The sequence below is a fragment of the Lepus europaeus genome, chromosome 10, assembly GCF_033115175.1.
Source record: "Lepus europaeus isolate LE1 chromosome 10, mLepTim1.pri, whole genome shotgun sequence".
Lineage (NCBI taxonomy): Eukaryota > Metazoa > Chordata > Mammalia > Lagomorpha > Leporidae > Lepus > Lepus europaeus.
In genome coordinates this window covers 103,424,305-103,445,132 of record NC_084836.1, presented here as the reverse complement: position 1 = coordinate 103,445,132, position 20,828 = coordinate 103,424,305, and the positions used below count along the sequence as shown (strand labels likewise).

Genomic DNA, 20,828 nt, shown 5'->3' with positions numbered 1-20,828 from the left:
TCAATCTTTCTCTTTCTCTCTGTCTCTGTCTTTCTCTCTCTCTCTCTCTCCCTGAAATTCTCCCTTTCAAATAAATAATAAATCTTAAAAAAAAAAAAAAAGAAAAAATTGGACATATTTGAAACTTTGTTTGAAGAAAGAATTGCAATGTCATGGTAGAAATAATTAAGCTAGGCAATCATCAACCAAAAGTGCTATTCACCATTTATTAACTGGAAGGACTCAGAACATTCTTTAAAGGAAGTACCTCCCTGAGATCAAAGAGATCATAAGTTACTCATCTTTGTATATTTTCCTACTATACCTTCCAACTCTTTCCTCTCCCCTTCAGAGTCCTGGCATATAGGAAATGCTCAAGTCATTACTGGAGGAATGACCTAATGAGGACGTATCACCCACAGTTGTACTGACATAAAAACACTTCCGGTGGATCTGACTGCTCTGGCTGAGAATAAAAAAGTATTCAATAAAAGTGTGCTGAATAAAGGCCCTGAGGGAGCAATGTACCTGCTGGGCTTACAGGATAGCAAGGCGGCCACGTGGCTACAGTAGAGTCAGCAGGAAGGAGAGACAACAGGTGGCCAGAAGCAGCAGGGCCGTGCAGGCCAGTGTAGGGACCTGAGGCACTCATAACCAAATACTAATATTTCTGGGCTGTGGGAGACAAGAATGTTAGTTGGATTATTCTTGTACTTGTCTGAAATTGTTTTCAAATTTATGAATATACAAAAGTTACTCAAATAATATACTAAATGAAGACAAGAACATTGTCGTAAGTGAAAGGCAGTAACTAAATAAATCCCTGGTGACATCTGAAGAAAGTCCTGATTTCAGATATTTCATGGTGGTAACACAGGAGGACATCCTTGTTTTTAGGAATACCTTAAAAGATTAAAGGGAATAATAAAACAAATATAGTAAATTGCAAACATTTGGGGAAACTGGTTCAAGATATATTCTTTACACTATTCTTTTATAACTCTGAAATACATTCAAATTTTAAGACTTCTTTAAAGTATAGGTGGGTGGGGCGAGCACACAGCGGTTAGGATGCTTCTTTGGAAGCACGCATCCCACACTGGGGGCTCTGGCTCGGAATGTCGGATCTGCTTTCAGTTCCAGCTTCCTGCTAAGGCGTCATAATGGCTCAAGTACTTGAGTCTCTGCCACGCAATGAAGGCGATCCAGATGGAGTTTCAGGCTTCTGGCTGCAGCCTGACGCAACACCGGCTGCTGTGGGCATGCTGGGAGTGAACCAGCCGATGAAAGATTCCTCTCAGTCTCTCTTTCAAATAAATAAAAGTAAATAGAGGGTGCTATGTGGCATAGAGGTAAAGATGTTGCTTGGAATGCTAGCATCCTGTCAGAGTGCCTGGCTTCCAATCCTGTCTCTGCAGTGCTGTAGACAAATAGTTACTAAGGTATAAACAATCTCATTAATGACATTCAAGTAGTTTTTTTTTTTTTTTTTTTAAACTGTTTGACAAGGTAAAATTTTCTGTTTGCAATTACGTTACTTTTACTATTTGGAATTTGCCTTCCTAGAAGAAAGGCAAAGAATTCAAATCTTATATTGTTACATATAAGATTAGGTTACATTTAATACAAAGGAGTATTAGAACTATAGATTTCAGGACTGATAATATTCACAAGTAGATTGGTAACTACTTCTCTGTCTGCAACAGCACAGCAGGAAATGTATTCCCTCACAGGGAGTAACAAGCCCCATCTGTTACTCACTGGGCAAAGCAAGTCATCCATCAAGACTCAGCTTGGTAAAGTTCCCCAAATAACAGGGTCTTCAGTCAGGCACTGAGTCTGAATAATGCCTGTTACTGAGCAGGTGCACAGGACACTTTGAAGTGACCAAGGAAAGATGTAGACTCAGAGCCTCTGCAAACACGTGTTCAACATTTCCTCTCACCTGGAAAGATTTAACTGCAAGAAGACAATTCCATCCTACCTTTCCTATCTTGTTCAGTCATAAAAGAACTTGGGGGTAGGCATCTGACCTAAGGGTTACTCCACCCATCAGGATGCCTGGGTGCCAGATGAGAGTGCCTGTGTTCGATACTCAGCCACACCTCCTGATCCCAGCTTCCCGCTAACGAAGGCCCCACAAGACAGCAGTGATGATTCCTACCACCCACAAGACCTAGATTGAGTCCCATCTCCTGAATTCAACCTGGCCCCCTTTCCTGCCACCAGCACTGCAGGCATCTGGGGAGTCAAACAGCAGACAGATGCTCTGTCTACCTGTGTTGCTGTCTCTATTTCTCAAACTTGGCCATACATTCTTCCCCAGACAACAGCAGCAACCCACAAACATGTGTGCAAACTTCTTCATTCTTTCTCCGGGCTCATGTGTAACCCAAGAAGTACTGCAGAACTACAGAACTCCAGTCACTGAGAAAGAAGGTTCTAGATCAGTTATGTTAGCAGAGGATGCTTGCCACGTCCAAAACCATGTCAACAGAATGTCATGAGATTTGGGGAAGTTGTCATGGTGTAGCGGGTAAAGTTGCTGCCTGCAACAGCTGCATCCCATGAGGGCATCAGTTCATGTCCCAGCTGCTCCACCTCTGAACCAGCTCCCTGCTGATGACTTGGGAAAGGCAGTGGAGCATGACCCAAGTGTCTGGGCCCCTGCCACCAATGTGGGAGACTGGGATGGCCATTGTGGCCATCTGGGGAGTGAAACAGCAGACAGAAGATCTCTGTAACTCTGCCTTTCAAACAAATAAATAAACCTTTTTTTTTTTTTTTAAAGGGGGAAGGGTGGTGCAGTGGCATAGTAGGCTGTGGTGTTGGCATCCCATACAGGCTCTGGTTCATTTCCCTGGCTGCTCCTCTTCCAATCCATCCTTCTGCTTACAGCCTGGGAAAGCAAAGGAAGATGGCCCAAGTGATTGGACCCCTGCAACCACGTGGGAGACCAGTAGGAAGGTCCTAGCTCCTGGCTTCGGATCAGCTCAGCTCCAGCCGTTGCAGCCATCTGGGGAGTGAACCAGCAGATGGAAGACCTCTATGTATGTCTCTACCTCTCTCTGTAACTTTGTAACTTTGTCTTTAAAATAAATACAATAAATCTTAAAAAAAAAACCACCTCTACTAAGTCCACCTTCATCCAGAATATGACTGAGCTTAGAAGAGGGCTATAATACAAACTCGTAGGGCTACACTGACATTTAAGGAATGATAGAGGGGTAAGATGCCACCTCAGACATCCACATCCTCTATCAAACTGCCTGTGTTCAGGACCTGGCCACACTCCCAATTCCAGCTTCCTGTTAATGCATACCCAGAGGAGTAGCAGGTGACAGTTTAAATAGCTGTGTCACTACTACCCACATAGGAAAAGCATACTGAGTGCCCAGCTCCCTGGTTTCAGCATGGCCCAGCCACAGCTGTTGCTGGCATTTGGAGCATGAGTGAGCAGATGGGAAGTCTTCATCTCCTTCGTTTTCAAAGGAAAAAGAAAAAATTTGCTAGGGTAGGCACTGTCATGCCCAATGTCAAAAATGACTGGCTTGTACACGCAGCTCCAGCTAATGCAAACCCTGGGAGGCAGCAGTGATGGCTCAAGCAGTTGGGTCCCTGCTACCCACATGGGAGGCCTGGATTCAGTTTGCAGCTCCCAGCTATGGCTCCCCTCTCCCTCTGCTTATGCAGGCATCTGGGCAATGAACCAGCAGGTGACAGTTCTCTGTCTTGCTCTTTCAGATTCAAATAAATTTAAAAAAAATTTTTCTTTGAAAGAAATGCCAGAATATACCTACATTAATTTCCTTCTCCCTTACCCTGCCCCTTTCAATTTGTGACACGTCAAACTTTCTAAAGTAAACATTTGTTCATCTTTGTTTTCATCTACTTAAAAGGCAGAGTGATGGCCAGCATCACGGCTCAATAGGCCTGTGGCGCCGGCACCCAGGGTTCTAGTCCCGGTTGGGGCGCCGGATTCTGTCCTGGTTGCCCCTCTTCCAGGCTAGGTGGATGGAGGATGGCCCAAGTGCTTGGGCCCTACACCCGCATGGGAGACCGGGAGAGACACCTGGCTCCTGACTTCGGACTGGCGTGGTGTGCCAGCCGCAGCACGCCGGCTGCGACGGCCATTGAGGGGTGAATCAACATAAAAAGGAAGACCTTTCTCTCTCTCTCTCTCACTGTCCAATCTGCCTGTCAAAAAAAAAAAAAAAAGAAAGAAAGAAAGAAAAAAGGCAGAGTGAGAACAAGAGATCAGTTTTCTGGTTCAATCTCCAAATGCCCCATTTAGCCAGGGCTAGACCAAGCAATGCCAGGAGCCCAGAGAGCCATCAATGTCTCCCACATGGTGGTAGGGGCACTTGAACCATCATCACTACATTTGAGAATACATGAATAGGAACTGGATAAGAAAAGGAAGTGCCAGAGTTCAAATCAGCACTGATATGGAATATGGATATCCCAAGCACTGGCTTAACCCACTGTGCCAGAACACCCATGCCCAAAATAAACATTTTTTTAAAGGGACCTCTGGGGGGCCAGTGCTGTGACATAGTGTGTAAAGCTGTCACCTGCAGTGCTGGCATCCCATATGGGTACCAGCTCAAGTCCCAGCTGCTCTACTTCCTATCCATCTCCCTACTAATGCATCTGGGAAAGCAGCGGAAGATGGCCCAGTTGCTTAGGTCCCCCTCCCACATGGCACCCATCCTGGCTCCTAGCTTCAGATCAGCGCAGCTCTGCCTGCTGTGCCCATTTAGGGAGCGAACCAGCAAATGAAGACCTCTCCCTCTCCCTCTCCCTCTCCCTCTCTGCCTCTCCCTCTCCCTCTCCCTCTCTACCTCTCCCTCTCTCTCTCTGCCTCTCTGTAACTCTGTTTTTCAAATAAATAAAATCTTTAAAAAAGAAAAAAGAAGGATCTCTGGGGGACAGTGCTGTGGCATAACAGGTAAAGCCTGCAGTACCAGCATTCCACATGGACACCCACTTCCGATCCAGCTCTCTGCTAATGCGCCTGTGAAATTAGCAGAAGATGGCCCAAGTGCTTGGGCCCTCGCATTCACATGGGAGACCCTGGAGAAACTCCTGGCTGCTGGCTTCGGCCTGGCCCAGCCCTGGCCATTGTGGCCAGTTGGGGAGTGAACCAGTGGATGGAAGAGCTATTCTCTCTCTCTCTCTCTCTCTCTCTCTCCATATCTCTTTCTCTCTATAACTCTTCCTTTCAAATAAAATAACAAATCTTAAAAAAATTTGAGGTGCTTTGTAATGTAATTAAAATAATTATAATATAGAGTTTAAAATATGAGAAATGCATGTTAATAAAAAATATAGGGGCCGGTGCTGTGGCAAAGCAGGTTAACGCCCTGGCCTGAAGCGCTGGCATCCCATATGGGCTAGTCCCAGCTGCTCCACTTCCAATCCAGCTCTCTGCTATGACCTGGGAAAGCAGTAGAAGATGGCCCAAGTCCATGGGCCCCTGCACCCACATGAGAGACCTGGAAGTAGCTCCTGGCTTTGGATCAGCGAAGCTCCAGCCATTGCGTCCATCTGGGGAGTGAACCATCAGACTGAAGACCCCTCTCTCTCTGTGTATAACTCTGACATTCAAATAAAATAAATCTTTTTTTTTTTTTTTTTAAATTTTTGACAGGCAAAGTGGACAGTGAGAGAAAGAGAGACAGAGAGACAGGTATTCCTTTTGCCATTGGTTCACCCTCCAATGGCCGCTGCGGCCGGCGTGCTGTGGCCAGCGCATCGCACTGATCCAAAGGCAGGAGCCAGGTGCTTCTCCTGGTCTCCCATGGGGTGCAGGGCCCAAGCACTTGGGCCATCCTCCACTGCACTCCTGGGCCACAGCAGAGAGCTGGCCTGGAAGAGGGGCAACCAGGACAGAATCCGGTGCCCCAACCGGTACTAGAACCTGGGGTGCTGGCGCCGCAAGGCGGAGGATTAGCCTGTTGAGCCACGGTGCTGGCCCAAATAAAATAAATCTTTAAAAAATATATAAATACAATAAATATAAATCAATAATATAAATTATAGGTATATTTGTAATATATACCCACATATTCATAAATTCACCAAAAAAACTATAAACACATAAAAACTTCAACCTTATTAAAAAGCATACAAGTGAAAAAAGTGACATCTTATTTTCAGCATTAACATGAATGGGAGAGTACTTAAAAAATCAGCTCAGCTCTGGCCACTGCAGTCATTTGAGGAGTGAACCAGTGGAATGGAAGACCTCTCTCTCTGGCTCTACCTCTCTCTGTAACTCTTTCAAATAAATAAAATAATTCTTTTTAAAAATTAAAAACAAGCCCAGAATTATCCTAATTACATTTTTTAAATAATAAAATCTTAATTTCCTCCCTACCTCTGTAAATGCATAGAAAAAGATCTGGAAACATCAGACTAAATTTAGAAGTCACCCCAGGTGAAAAGAGTGAGATACAGGCTTTAGCTTTGACTTCTAAAACCACTATATTGTATGGAATTTATTTTTATGATCAACATATTATTTGTATATTACTTTTGAAAAAGGAAAATTAAAATACACACACAATAGGAGGTTTAGATGTGCTTCATCATCTACCTCAAAAGATAGATCAAGGTTTTCTCAGGGCCAGGACAGCGGCATACCAGGTTAAGCTGCAGCCTGCAATGTTGACATCCCACATGGGCACAAGTTCGAGTCCAGGCTGCTCTACTTCCAATCCAGCTCACTGCTAATGTGCCTGGGAAAGCAGCTGAAGACAATCCAAGCCTTTGGGCCCCTGAACCAATATGAGAGCCCCAGATGAAGTTCCTAGCTCCTGGCTTCAGCCTGGCCCAGCCCTGCTGTTGTGGCCATCTGGGGGAGTAAAAACAACAGATGGAAGACCTCTCTGTCTCTCTCTCCCTCTTTCTCTCTTTATGTAACTCTGCCTTCCAAATAAATAAACACAAATCTTAAAAAACAAACAAACAAACAAAAAGGATTCTCTTCTGAGCAGGACCACCCTGGACTCTGACTAATTAACTACAATCATAAGATTACCAAAACTAACAGCCGGGGGGGAAGAAATTTGGTACAGCAGTTAAGACGCTGCCTGGGATGCCTACCACCCACACTGGAGTTACTGGAGTGCTAGGTTCAAGTTCTGGCTCCATTTCCAGCTTCCTGCTAACGTACACTCTGGGAGGGAGCAGATGATGGGCCCAGTGCTTAGGTCTCTGCCACCATACGGGAGACCCAGGCTCCTGGCTTTAGTCTGGCCCAGGCCTAGCTGTTGTGGACATTTGAGGAGTTAACCATCAATGGAAGCATTCACTCTCCCTCTCTGCCTTTCAAATAAAAACTTTAAAAAAAGAAAGAACGAGTTCACATAACCATTGCATGTAAAGAGCGATCAACACAATAAGCAATCACTACAGAAAACCCCACCGTGAGGTAATAAGTATGTACAATTTCCTAAAGCTGTGGATTAACTTAACGTGGATGTTTCCTTTCCAATAATGCTAGAACAGTTCATATTGGAGGAAGCCTTCCACATATGCCCATTATAAACTATGGAATAAAGCAGAAACAAAAAAGCAGACAGACGCTTGCAATAAAGGAAGAACACTAAATAAGCTTCCCAATTTTAAGACTCTTTTCCCAAAGGTAATAGTAAATAGCACTAGGTGGCTACAACTGAGAGAAGCCTTTAGTCTTCTAAAGAAACATAAGGGGTTGGAGCTGTGGCACAGCGGGTAAAGCCGTTGTCTGCAGTGCTGCCATAACATAAGGGCACCAGTTCAAATCCTGGTTGCTCCACTTCCGATCCAGCTCCCTGCTATGGCCTGGGAAAGCAGTAGAAGATGGCCCAACTCCTTGGGCCCCTGCACCCACGTGGGAGACCCGGAAGAAGCTCCTGGCTCCTGGCTTTGGATTGGCGCAGCTCCAACAGTTGCAGCTATCTGGGGAATGAACCAGTAAATGGAAGACCTCCCTCTTTTTTTTAAAAAAAAAATTTATTTATTTGAAAGTCAGAGTTACACAGAGAAAGGAGAGGCAGAGGCAGAGAGAGAGAGGTCTTCCATCTGCTGGTTTATTCCCCAAGTGGCCGCAATAGCTGGAGCTATGCCAATCAGGAGTCAGGAGCTTCCTCCGGGTCTCCCATGCAGGTGCAGGGGCCCAAGGACTTGGTCATCCTCCACTGCTTTCCCAGATCACAGCAGAGAGCTAGATCAGAAGTGAAGCAACCAGGACGAGAGCCAGCGCTCACATGGGATGCTAGCACTGGAGGTGGTGATCACACAGTTATGCCACAGCACTGGCCCTTTCTCCCTGCCTCAGCCTCTCTGTAACTCTGCCTTGAAAATAAATAAATAAATCTTAAAGAAAAAGAAAGAAACATAAGACAAAGTTCAGTGCAACTATAACAGTTGGAAAGGGAGGGAAATAATAGAAGAAAGGTTACACAAACAGGTGGTGCCAGTTCATGCGAGGAAATTCTGCCTAGATCTCTGGCTAATAGATAAAGAGCTGCAAGCAGTCCAACAAAAACTAAAAGTGCATAGAGATCTCAATTACTGCCCATTATAGGAGGAAAAGTATTTGGACTCATTTCAGACAAGCTCTTTAAAAAAACAAAACAAAACAAAACAAAAAAAAACAAAAATCAGTATTCTTTAAGGAACACAACATAAGCTCCAAAATATATTGACTACAATGTTATAAACCAAAAAATTAGGTGTGTAGTAGGCATTGGGCTTAGCAGTTAAGAAGACAGCTGGGACACTTGCATCACATGCTAGAGTGCCTGGTTTATCCACTCATCTTGGGAGGCAGCAGGTTATGGCTCAAGCTATTGGGTCCTTGCCAACCACATGAGAGACTTACATCAAATTTCTGGCTCTTGGCCGGCGCCGCGGCTCACTAGGCTAATCCTCCGCCTTGCGGCGCCGGCACACCGGGTCCTAGTCCCGGTTGGGGCACCGATCCTGTGCCGGTTGCCCCTCTTCCAGGCCAGCTCTCTGCTGTGGCCAGGGAGTGCAGTGGAGGATGGCCCAAGTGATTGGGCCCTGCACCCCATGGGAGACCAGGAGAAGTACCTGGCTCCTGCCATCGGATCAGCGCGGTGCGCCAGTGCGCCAGCCGCAACGCGCCTACCACGGCGGCCATTGGAGGGTGAACCAACGGCACAAGGAAGACCTTTCTCTCTGTCTCTCACTGTCCACTCTGCCTGTCAAAAAAAAAAAAAAAATTTCTGGCTCCTAGGAATGAGAGACAGAGATGTGAGCTCTGTCTCTCTCCCATCTTTCTAACAAGAACAACAGCATTAGGTATATGAACAAAAAGAAAAACATACCTCATGGTCAAGAAAAGTCAACCAATACGGCCTAACCTCAAGATAATTAAGAAGTTGGAATTTGTAGATACAGAATTTAAATCCGCTCATGAGGAAGGAATTTATTCTAGCAGTTAAGATGTTGGCATCTCACACTGAAGTACCTGGGTTCAAGACCTAGCTGTACTCCCTAATCTAGTTTCCTATTAACACACTCTGGGATACCTGGGTCCCTGCCATCCACATGAAGACATGAATGGTGTTTCAAGCTTCCAGCTTCTGCCTAGCCTAGATCCAGCCATTAGAGCATTAGGGAACTGAATCAACAAATGGGTTTAACTCTGTCTCTTTACTCCTCTTTTTGCCTCTCAAAAAAAAAATAGTCTTTTTTTGCAAATGGAAAAATTTTCAAAAATTTTCCAAATGGTAACTCTAGAACTAGAAACAGAGAAATAAAAATTTACTGGATGAGACTAATAGTAAATTGGTATTAAGAAAAGAGAGAACTAGAAGGGGCGAAAAAAAAAAGAAAAGGGGACAAGTGCTGTGGCATACCGGGTAAGGCTGCCACCTGCAGGGTACTGACTACTCCACTTCTGATCCAGTTTCCTGCTAATGTGCTTGGGAAAGCAGTGGAAGATGGCCCATGTGTGCTTGGACCCCTGTACCCACGTGGGAGACCTAGAAGAAGCTGCAGGCTCCTGGCTTCAGCCTGGCCTAGTCCCAGCCATTGTGGTCATTTAGGGAATGAACCAACAGATGAAAGATCTTTCTGTCTCTCCTTCTATGTAACTCTTACTTTCAAATAAATAAATGAATCTTTAAGAAAAAGAAAAATAAATTTCAGCACTTTACCCTTGGTAACTGACAGAACTAGACACCCCCTGCCCCCAAAAAAGCCACAAAAATCAATGGAGATATTTACCGGAAAACACCATCTATGACCTTGCCCTGACAGATGTAGAACACTACACAACAATGGTGGAATACACACGCTTTTTCTATGCATATGGAATATTCACCAGGATAGATCAAATGGAAGGCCATGTAAGTCTCAACAAACAAAGATGAAGAATCTCAGAGTGTGTTTTCTGACGCACGATGAAGTTACATTTGTTATCAGTAACAACAATAACCCTAAATTCTTAGAAATAAAACAACATAATTTCGAGGGCTTTTTCCTTGTAATTTTTTTCTAGTTTTTTTTTTAAGATGTATTTATGTATTTCAAATGCAGAGTTAGAGAGGCAGAGGTAGAGGCACAGGCTGGGGCTGAGGCAGAGAGAGAGAGAGAGATCCTCCATCCGCTGGTTCACTACCCAGATGCTGCAACAGCCAGAGCTGTGCTGATCCGAAGCCAGAAGCCAGGTGCCAGGAGCTTCTTCGAGGTCTCCCACAAAGGTGCAGGGGCCCAAGGACTTGGGCCATCCTCATTGCTTTCCTAGGCCATAGCAGAGAGCTGGATCAGAAGTAGAGCAGCCAGGACTGGAACTGGTACCCATATGGGATGCCAGCACTGCAAGCAGTGGCCTTACCTGCTACACCACAATGCCGGACTTCCTTGTAATTTTTACTTATTTGAGAGGCAAAGAGACAGAGACAGAGCTCTTATCCACTGGTTCATTCTCCAAATGCCCATACTGTCTGGGTCTGAGCCAGGGCCAGAGACAGGAGCAGGGAACACAATCCATGTTTTCTATGTAGGTGGGAGGAACCCAATCATGTGAGCAATCCCTGCTGCCTCCCAGAGTCTGCATTAGCTGGAAGCTGGAGACAGAAGCCCAGTCCAGGAGCAGAACCCAGGTACTCTGCTGTGGAATGCAGACATCCTAACTGCCACCTTAACTGGCAGGTTGTACAACCACCCCAAAACAACATGGTTCTTAGCATCCCACGGTTAACAAGTAAGTCACAAGTTATTTTGAAATCAATGAAAATTAAAATAAAACACATTAAAATTTGTAGGATATGGCTAAAGCAATGCTTAATAGGAAATGTTTAATTTTAAATTTTAAAGAAACAAGATTTAAAATCAATGACCCAAGATTCTAAAAAAAGTTGAGTGAAAACAACTAAAATCAAAACATAAGTCAACCACATTTTAAATGAACAATGGAGAAAAACAAAGTAAAAGGTTAGTTCTTTTCAAGTATGAACAAAATTAATAAATTCCTAGTCACGCTAACCAAAGAAAGAGGCAAAACAGGCTACTAAAATCAGAAATGAAAGGGGTATAGCATAAAAATAAGAAAATACTATTAAAAGGTGAAAAACCATTATTAACAAAGTCTATTTTTTTAAAATTCACAATCATAGCAGAAGTACATGTAAGAGGAGGATTATGTTAACTCTAAATATGAACCTTCCAGAGTGGAAATCTCTTGTAATTCAGCAAGAGGAGAAGTTGGTTCTGTTTTCATAGTGTTTTCTCCCATTGACTTGCAGTTCAACTCCAGGCCTGCAGCCCCCAATCCATTCCCAACGGAGTGGCAAGTTAGTGCAGATGAGACCTGGCCAGCTTCCAAAGAAGATTTCAACTGACCTAAGAGGGAGGGAAAAGAAAGCCTGAGGAACACACATGTCATCTGGGAACCAAAAGTCCCACAACATACTAAGAAAGCCAGTGACTACTTTAGAGGAAGCCATTCATCACACAGTACATGGGAATATATTAACAGATTCCAGAACACATAGGCAGGGCTGTTAAGAATCTTTAAAAAAAAAAAAAAGTGTGTTTCCAATTCAACAGTTAGTGGTATATTAAAAAAACCGACCACAAATGCCTCCAGAACAAATCATCAATGAAGGAAAACGTAAACATACAATTTGATTTCAAGACCACCTACTATCCTTGTGGAAGGCAATGATTTAGCTTACTACACAGGCAGCGGGTTGGCAGACTCTTACTCACCTTCTTCAGATTCCTTGTTCCTGGATGATGTGGGATGCAGAGGATCTGTGTCGACTCTAGAAACCAAATCTGATGCGACCAAGCCAGGATCTAGAATCTCATGAGTCGCACCAGTGCACAGCCTGGAGGACCGTCTCCTTGATAAGTCTTTGACAGTATTTTCCGGATAGTTTTTTGACTTTTCCTGGGCTACAAACCAAGAGAGAGTTGTAGTCAAGAGACCAAGAAGAAGCAATAACTACCACACGTTGCTGGACTGGCTGTTTCTATTAGGGCTTAACAGGAAGACTTTCTGGAATGCTAAACTAGTGATAAAAAGAAATATCCTTTCCTAATTTATAGTTTTAAATAAGGGCAAAGTCTCTCTACCCAGATAGAGTTCACTCTTTAAGGATTTATGATCTGAAAATCTGCACCAGGTTATGCCCCAGTCTTCACAACTAAACATTACGGTGGGGCTTTTCAACATAAAAGTCTATGCACTAATTTCCAAAGTCAGTAAGGTTCATAAGAAGCTTACTTAAAGCCACCACAAAGCCTTTTTGGAGCCAACAGGGTATTTTCTAAAGTCAATAAATAGTAATTTTAAAGTTTAACTCAGCACATGAAATCCATCCCTCCTAAGCCTTTTAATTTCCAGAGGAATTCCAAACCAAACATGCTTTATGAATTTGGAGATGACATCATTGAACCCAAATTAATACAATTTATACTTTGAAATTTTTTTTCTTCTAGCACAAACTTTTTCTGATCCAACCACATCCCCATCATATTAGCCCATGTGGTCAAGGACAAGCATTGGAGCTTTCAGAAAATAGAGGTGAGGTCAGACAAAGGCTGAACCAAATAATGCCAACCTTTAGTTGTGCACACATAAACTGGAAACTCACATGAATTTTTGTCAAGTCGAGGACGTTTTAAGGGAACTTCACTTCCTTTTGATATTTTCCGTCTTCTCAATTCCAAGGTTATTGGTTGCAAAGTCTGGGAGTTTGAATCTACAGCTACAATGTATATAAAGCCACACAAAAGAATATATGTAATTTATTGTGTCCAGTCTTTCACTTTTATGTGATATATAAACAAAACATATAAACATACATATGTATACATCTTTGCATTATAAGCAGACCCCCAAAACGGCATCCTTATTTAAGGTATAAGAAAAAAAAAAAAAAAGAAAAATAAATTAAGAAATTACTTCCTTATGGATGATGTTGAGACCCTGCAGGTCAACCTCTTTAATCTCTTTTTTTGGTTCTCTCCTATGAGCCAGCTTCAACCACATACTTCTTTCCTGAAATACTCTAAAAGAAACACCATACTCCAGTACCAGCACCATGGTATAGTGGGTAAAGCTGCTGCCTGTAGTGCCTGCATCCCATATGGGTGCCAGTTCTAGTCCTGGCTGCTCCTCTTCCAATCTAGCTCTCTGCTATGGCCTGGGAAAGCAGTAGAAGATGGCCCTTGGATCCCTACACCCACGTGGGAGACCCGGAAGAAGGTCCTGGCTCCTGGCTTCGAATCTGCTCAGCTCCAACACTGCAGCCATCTGGGGAGTGAACCAGCAGATGGAAGATCTCTCTCTCTCTCTCTGCCTCTGCCTCTTTGTAGCTCTATCTTTCAAATAAATAAATCCTTAAAAAAAAAAAAAAAAAAGACACCATACCCCAACATGACTACTTTAAACTATGAAGGTTTAAGGGCAGTAGCAAAGTTATTCTTATTACCATCAAATTTTCTCATTATAAGATCACCTATTCAATACTCAGGAAATTTACCATACAGGCTAATTCCTAAAATGTGTGCACTGGGACTACAGTCTGGTTATTGTTTTAAGTCGCTACTTGCTAAATTAGTTATCTTGGCACTGACCCTAATTTTGAGTGCCCAAAAAGAATGTCAACATTTATATTCTCTTGAAAACAATCCCAGAAAAATCTCAGGAGACTATGGTATTTGATAGTCAATGCTACAGGCAAGGGTACTGATGCCTACCAAACCCAGTTCTGACAAAACTTAGCAATGCAAATGTTAAATCTTCCTAAAATACTGTTTATTTAGAACCTAACATGTGAGATTCAGAAAAGATCATTCAAAAGGCAGGAAGAAGGAATAAAAGAAATTGGGCAGCTTGGCAGGAAGGCAGGGCTAAGGAGCCCAGGAAAATGTAAAGGAGAGGGAGGAAGGAGAGAAAGGGGAGAACAAAGGGGGACAGAAGGGCAACAGGCAGGGGGCAGAGAGAAAACTCATCCAAGACCAGCAGCTTCAGGTCTGCCACGTCAAAGGGCTGGAAGAGTCAGGACAGAGCTCTGAAGAAGCAAACCAAATGAGGGGTCAGCTTCTCGGCTCTTCCTGTGTTCAATCTTCCCACATACCAACATTATTTTGTTCCAAGTGGTAGGAACATGGAGATCCCACATTCCAAGTTAAACACAAATACAAACAACCCTCTCTAGCTCAGATCCTGTTTCCAATCAGGTCTCCACAATCTATGGAGCCCAAGGCTCTACTAAATCAAGGAATGAATTCCAGGCAATTTTTTTTTTTTTTTAAAGGGACAAGAACGAAATAGGGACCATTTAGCAAGCTGTCTTCCCTTTGTTACTATTCAAATGAGGCTGACTAGAACAGAACTTGAGTGTTTCCCAACCTCTTCTTATGGTAAAAATCATCTGGGAAACACATTCACAAGTCACATTCCAGGTCTTCATCCAGGGATCCTGCAAGGGAAGACTAAGACAAAACTAGAATCTGTTCTCATAAATCCCTCAGGTAAGGGTTAGCAGTAAATTCAGAAAACATCCTTTCTCTAAATTTAAAGAAAAAAAAAAAAAGCAACCAACTGATAAAAGCAATCAACAGAACCTCCTTTTTCTTATCTGAGTGAAGTCACATGGGTTCTTAGGAGCCATCTGCTTGTTGGGGGTTGCTGGGGTAGGGGGGGTGTAGGACTTGCCCAGGACAGTTTCCAGAGGCCACAAGCCACAGCATGAACTGCTAGAGGACAATCATTTTCAAAACACTCAATTCTCACATTCCCTTTTTCCTAAACTGAGCACAGCTCTGCCAGTTCACATTCTTCCCTTCTTGCATAACTGCCCTTCCCTCACTTTACATAAAAAGGCCTCTCACTCATCCCACGTCTTAACACGGTGCACTGGATATCATGGAATGTTAAACACCAGACTTTCTCAGCGGGGACTGACTCCTCAGCTGAAGTCAGAAGAGAAAGGTTTTCTGGATTCTCCTCTGAGTGGTACCTATCCAGCACCACTCTCATGCACAGAGGTCGGTCATTACAGATCAGGGATGCCTGATTCTCAGCACTCTGCTGGGAAAGTCAGTGAATTTAAGGCCAGAGCTGTTAAACAGACACATTAAACCATAGATGCGAGACAAATGTACTTTATTTTAGTAGCCACATATAGACTTTTTTAAAAAGTGAATTTTTGGGGGTTGGAACGGTGGCATAGCAAGTAAAGTAGCAGCTTGCAACATTGACATTCCATATGGGCACCAGTTCCAGTCCTGGCTGCTCCACTTCTGATCCAGCTCCCTGATAATGGCCTGGGAAAAGTGGTGGAAAATGGCCCAAGCCCTTGGGCCCCTATAACTCATGTGGGAGACCAGGAAGAAGCTCCTAGCTTCTGGTTTAGGCCTGGCTCCACCCTGGCCAATGCAGCCACTTGGGGAGTGAACTAGCAGATGGAAGATTTCTGTCTCGCACATTCTCTGTAACCCTGACTTCCAAATAAACAAACAAATCTTATAAAAGAAATAAAATTAAAAAGTTTTAAGAATATATTTTATGGCTGGCACTGTGGCACAGAAGGTTAAGCCTCTGCCTGCAGTGTCGGCATTCCATACCAGCGCCAGTTCAAGTCCCGGCTGCTCCACTTTCAATCCAGCTCCCTGCTAATGTGCCTGGAAAAGCAGTGGAAGATGGCTCAAGTACTTGGGCCCCCGCCACCCATGTAGGAGATCCAGAAGAAGCTTCTAGCTCCTGGCTTTTGCCATTGCAGCCCTTTGAAGAGTGAACCAGTGGATAGAAGATTCTCTCTCTCTCTGTATCTTGGCCTTTCAAATAAATAAATCTTTAAAAAAATTTTTTATTTAACCTAATACAACAAAAATATTTCAATATGTAACCAATACAAAACACTTACTGAGATATTTTATACTTTTTTTGGACTAAGTATTTGAAAGCCAATGTTTTATATTTACAGTACACTTCAGTGCAAACTAACTACATTTCAGCTTTTTAACAGCCACATATGGCCAATGGCTACTATAGTGGACAGCACGGATCTAGGCCCTATTTAGGGCTAGGGACAGTTCCAGCGTGAGCAGCTATTGAAAGTAAAACCCTGTTACAACCACAAAGGAGGAGTTTCCTTATTCCATCTAGGGACAAGTCACTATAAAATCTAAGTTTCCATCTTAAAATTAGAATTCAGAGAGGCTGGCGCTGTGACATAGTGGGTTAAAATCCCGCCTACAGTGCCGGCATCTCATATGGCAGCGGGTTGGAGTCCCGGCTGCTCTACTTCCAACCAGTTCCCTGCTAATGCACCTGGAAAAAGCACTGGAGGACACCCCAAAGTCCTTGGCCCCCTGCACCTACATGGGAGACGCAGAAGTGCCAGGCTCTTGGCTTCAGATGGGCTCAGCTCCTGTCCTCGCAGCCATATCTGGGGGAGTGAACCAGAAAATGGAAGACCTCTCTCTCTTTCAAATAAATAAAATAAATCTTAAAAAAAAAATTAGAATTCAGATATAAGGAGACTATCTTTTGAGAATGAGTACTAACAGATTTATTTGAAGCAAATTAAGATTTTTCTTTTTCCCCAAGAAAGTAAGTATGATGCAGAAGTCCAGTTTGATAGAGAGGGCTGGCTAATATTTTACATCATTAAAAAATAATGAGTAAGTTAACTCTGTAGTTCCACAGTTTTGATGAGAATACATTTTATGTCAAATTTTGAATTTTAAATCTATACTGTAGCATTTACATGTTTAAGGAAAAAATAGATATTGCTTCAAAATGTGCTAAGAGTGACAGTTGTTCAACAGTCATGTAAGGAATATGCAAGCAAATATGTCTGAACACTCAGGCAAGTTTTTTTTTTTTTTTTTTAAAGGATTTCAAAGACAGAGAAGGAGAGGCAGAGAGAGAGAGAGAGACAGAGAGAGAGAGACAGAGACAGAGACAGAGGTCTTCCATCCACTGGTTCACTCCCAAATTGGCCTCAACAGCCGGAGTTGCACCAATCTGATGTCAGGAGCCAGGAGCTCCTTCTGGGTTTCCCACGTGGATGCAGGGGCCCAAGGACTTGGGTCATCTTCTACTGCTTTCCCAGGCCATGGCAGAGAGCTGGATCAGAAGTAGAGCGGCCAGGACTTGAACCAGCGCCCATATGGTATGCTGGCACTGCAGGTAGCAGCTTTACCCATTACACCACAGCGCTGGCCCCTAGAGCAAGTCTTTACCCTATCAGTTAGGACATCAACATATTACATCAGAGTCTGTGGGTCTAGTTCCCAGCTCTAGCTCCCAACTCCAGATTCCCGCCAATGCAGAAATAATGGCTCAAGTAATTGGATTCCTGCTACCCATATGGGAGGCCCAGTTTGAGCTCCTGGCTTCTGGCTCTGGCCTAGCCTGCTGCAACCATCCTGGGGAGTAAACCAGGAAATGGGAGATGTGTATATATGTATCTGTGTCTATCTATCTCAAATATATAAAGAAAATCTGAAGACAAATCCTACATATGTAACCATGGGCAGGTTCAGTTTAGAAATCTTGAAAGACTCTTAATGCCACTGATCTTGGAAATAAATATTTGGTTTAGCAAGGAATCGAGGTTTGTTTCATTCTTGGCCATTCTATAAGAATTACAAATTTCAACTGCTTTTAATAACTATGTATTCAGGGCCAGCGCTGTGGTGTAGTGGGCTAAGTCTCCACCTGCGGTGCCAGAATCCCATATAAGCGCTGGTTCCTGTCCCAGCTGCTCCTCTTCCCATCCAATTCTCTGCTATGTCCTGAAAAAGCAGTACAAGATGGCCCAAATGCTTGGGCCCCTGCACCCACCTGGAGGAGGCTCCCAGCTCCTGACTTCCAATCAGCTCAGCTCCGGCCACTGCAGATATCCGGAGAGTGAACCAGTGGATGGAAGACCTTTCTCTATCTCTCCCTGTGTCTATAACTCTACCTCTCAAATAAATAAATAAAATCTTAAAAAAAAAAACTATGTATTCTGCACTGTATCTATACCCTCTAACTATTATTCTTACCAGTTAACCATCTCAGCTTTTTATTTAGGCTATAAAAATCTCCAATCAACAACCCTCTCTAGGAAATTAGGAAATTCAAATTCAAACACACACATGACTTCCTAGCTCCAGTGTTCCCTTGGCCCTCCCTCCTTTGAATGCTCACACCTTTTTACTTCTCCTCTAGGTCTCTGATGTCTATCTCACTAAAACTATTAAATTCCTGGTCCCAGATTCAGTTAAACTTACTTAAACAGATTTTAAAAAGCTCATTTGAATAGAAATAAGCAGAAAGCTTTATCACAGAAGCCCATGCATCCAGCTGAAGCTCAGACATGGGCACACACATCTCTCAATTCAGTCTCTTCTGGATGTGTGATGCTTACATTCAGCTCCAGATAGGACTTGCGTCCACGTCACAAGACGATTCAAAGTCAGACACAAAAACGGAGGACGGACGTACAGAGGTTTCAGAGAAATATAAAGGGTCACAGGAAAACATTCGGGCAATGCCCATTGCAGAGCCCATTTGGGAAACTCACCAGCAGCAGCTATGGAGGGGGGTCTGCCTCGTTTTCTTTTTGGCTCTCTTAAGTTTTCCTGCGGACTCTTCACAATGTCACTGCCGGGCTTTCTATCCAGCTGGGTATCTCCAGAGTACTCCCTGTCGTTTTCGGAAATGTTCTCCTTGTCCTCCTTCTCGTTCTCGGGAAGGCTCCTCTCGGACGCCTTTCCCTTTTCAGAACAGATTAACTTCCCTTCTTGGTCAGGCTGCCTGGAACGCTTTTCTGTCTTCAAGGCTTTGTCCTCTTTGTCTTTCTTCACGTTCACCACAGCTTTTCTCTGCTCCTTAAACTTCTCTCGTTTGTCAGGAGACGAAGACAGATTTTTGTGATCTGCTTCTTTAGGCCTAGCATTACCCACAATATTCTAAAATGAGCAAAATAGCAATGAAACACACTTTGTGACTACTTGCAAATACAAAAGAGGTTTTTTGCAAGCATATAAAGACAAAGTCAAGAAGAAAATATGCCAGGTCACATAATGCCAAACACCACTGAGAACATCCACCGGTACTCTGAGATTTGAGAACCAACCCTAAAGCTTAAAAAACAACTGCCGGGGCCGGCACCAGCGCCACGGCTCACTTGGTTAATCCTCTGCCTGCAGTGCCGGCACCCCATATGGGCGCTGGGTTCTAGTCCCGGTTGTTCCTCTTCCAGTCCGGCTCTCTGCTGTGGCCCGAGAAGGCAGTGGAGGATGGCCCAAGTGCCTGGGCCCCTGCACCTGCATGGGAGACCAGGAGGAAGCTCCTGGCTCCGGATCGGCGCAGTGTGCTGGCCGTGGCGGCCATTTGGGGGGTGAACCAACGGAAGGAAGACCTTTCTCTCTGTCTCTGTCAAATAGATAAATTTAAAAAATAAAAAAACTGCCAAGTGCAATTGCTTCTGAGACATAGCAATCTCCTTTATTATGATGAAGTCCCTAGAAAACAGACAGACAACAACCCCAGAATCCATCTGGCGATCTGACAGAGGTGTTCTAAGAACACGCCTTCATGCTCTGTCCTTATCCCCAGTGTGATCCTCCTGATTCAGGGCTTTTTAGAGGCCTGGCTCAGTTTCCCAGTATATGCAGACACCCTGTGTAGAGAAAGACCCAAACTGGCAAATATAGGCTAAACAGGAAAACTGAACCCGTGGCTCTGCTTCCTCCTACTCAGCCCAGTAAGTCAGCTGCTGTATTTCTGAACTACTCTCAGTGTTTGTCCATCAGAAGGAAATACTGCTTCTTGGTTATTTTCCTCCTGAATTACTTCCTTTAAAATTGATCCTAAAAATGTTGTGTGTTAATGTGACTGTCTCATAATAAAGCCAACTCTGAAAGCTATAATCCATCTCTATTCCCAAGACATCAAAGTAAGAGCAACAACCCTATACCATGTTCACATGGGATCCCCAGCACCCAGCATACACAGGACACATAGGTTTTTGCCAAAAACAAGAAGGTATACCTTCTTGTATGTAAAAGTTTAATTTGTTCTAGAGAGACAGACAATAAAAAATAAATATTCTTTCAAGTCATGAGAATTATTATGAACGAAGCCATATTTGAAACAGGCACTTTCAGTAACTGCTGACACAAACAGATTCTAGACATCAACCTTTAAGATGGGGGTATGTTAGCAATTTGGATACCAAGAGGTATGAAAACTTATAAACTAGAAATAAATTCCTAGAAACAGATTTGCTACCAGTATAATTAGATTTGTGTACTCAGATTTACAAATATCCTCAATGGGCATTCAGGAATTGCTTAGTCATTAAAAGCTGCATTCC

At 43.6% G+C, this 20,828-nt stretch overlaps 1 protein-coding gene across 1 annotated transcript in view; it reads right to left on the bottom strand.

Annotated features, from left to right (window-relative positions):
* PHF20 (PHD finger protein 20) overlaps positions 1-20,828 on the bottom strand; it is a 138,227-nt gene that overhangs the window by 43,350 nt on the left and 74,049 nt on the right. Inside the window, exons 6-9 of the mRNA XM_062204130.1 lie at positions 19,032-19,419; positions 13,101-13,214; positions 12,211-12,399; positions 11,662-11,841 (exon numbers count right to left, since the gene is read on the bottom strand). Of these exons, the coding sequence (XP_062060114.1) occupies positions 11,662-11,841; positions 12,211-12,399; positions 13,101-13,214; positions 19,032-19,419 (871 nt within the window). The remainder of the gene's footprint in view (positions 1-11,661; positions 11,842-12,210; positions 12,400-13,100; positions 13,215-19,031; positions 19,420-20,828) is intronic.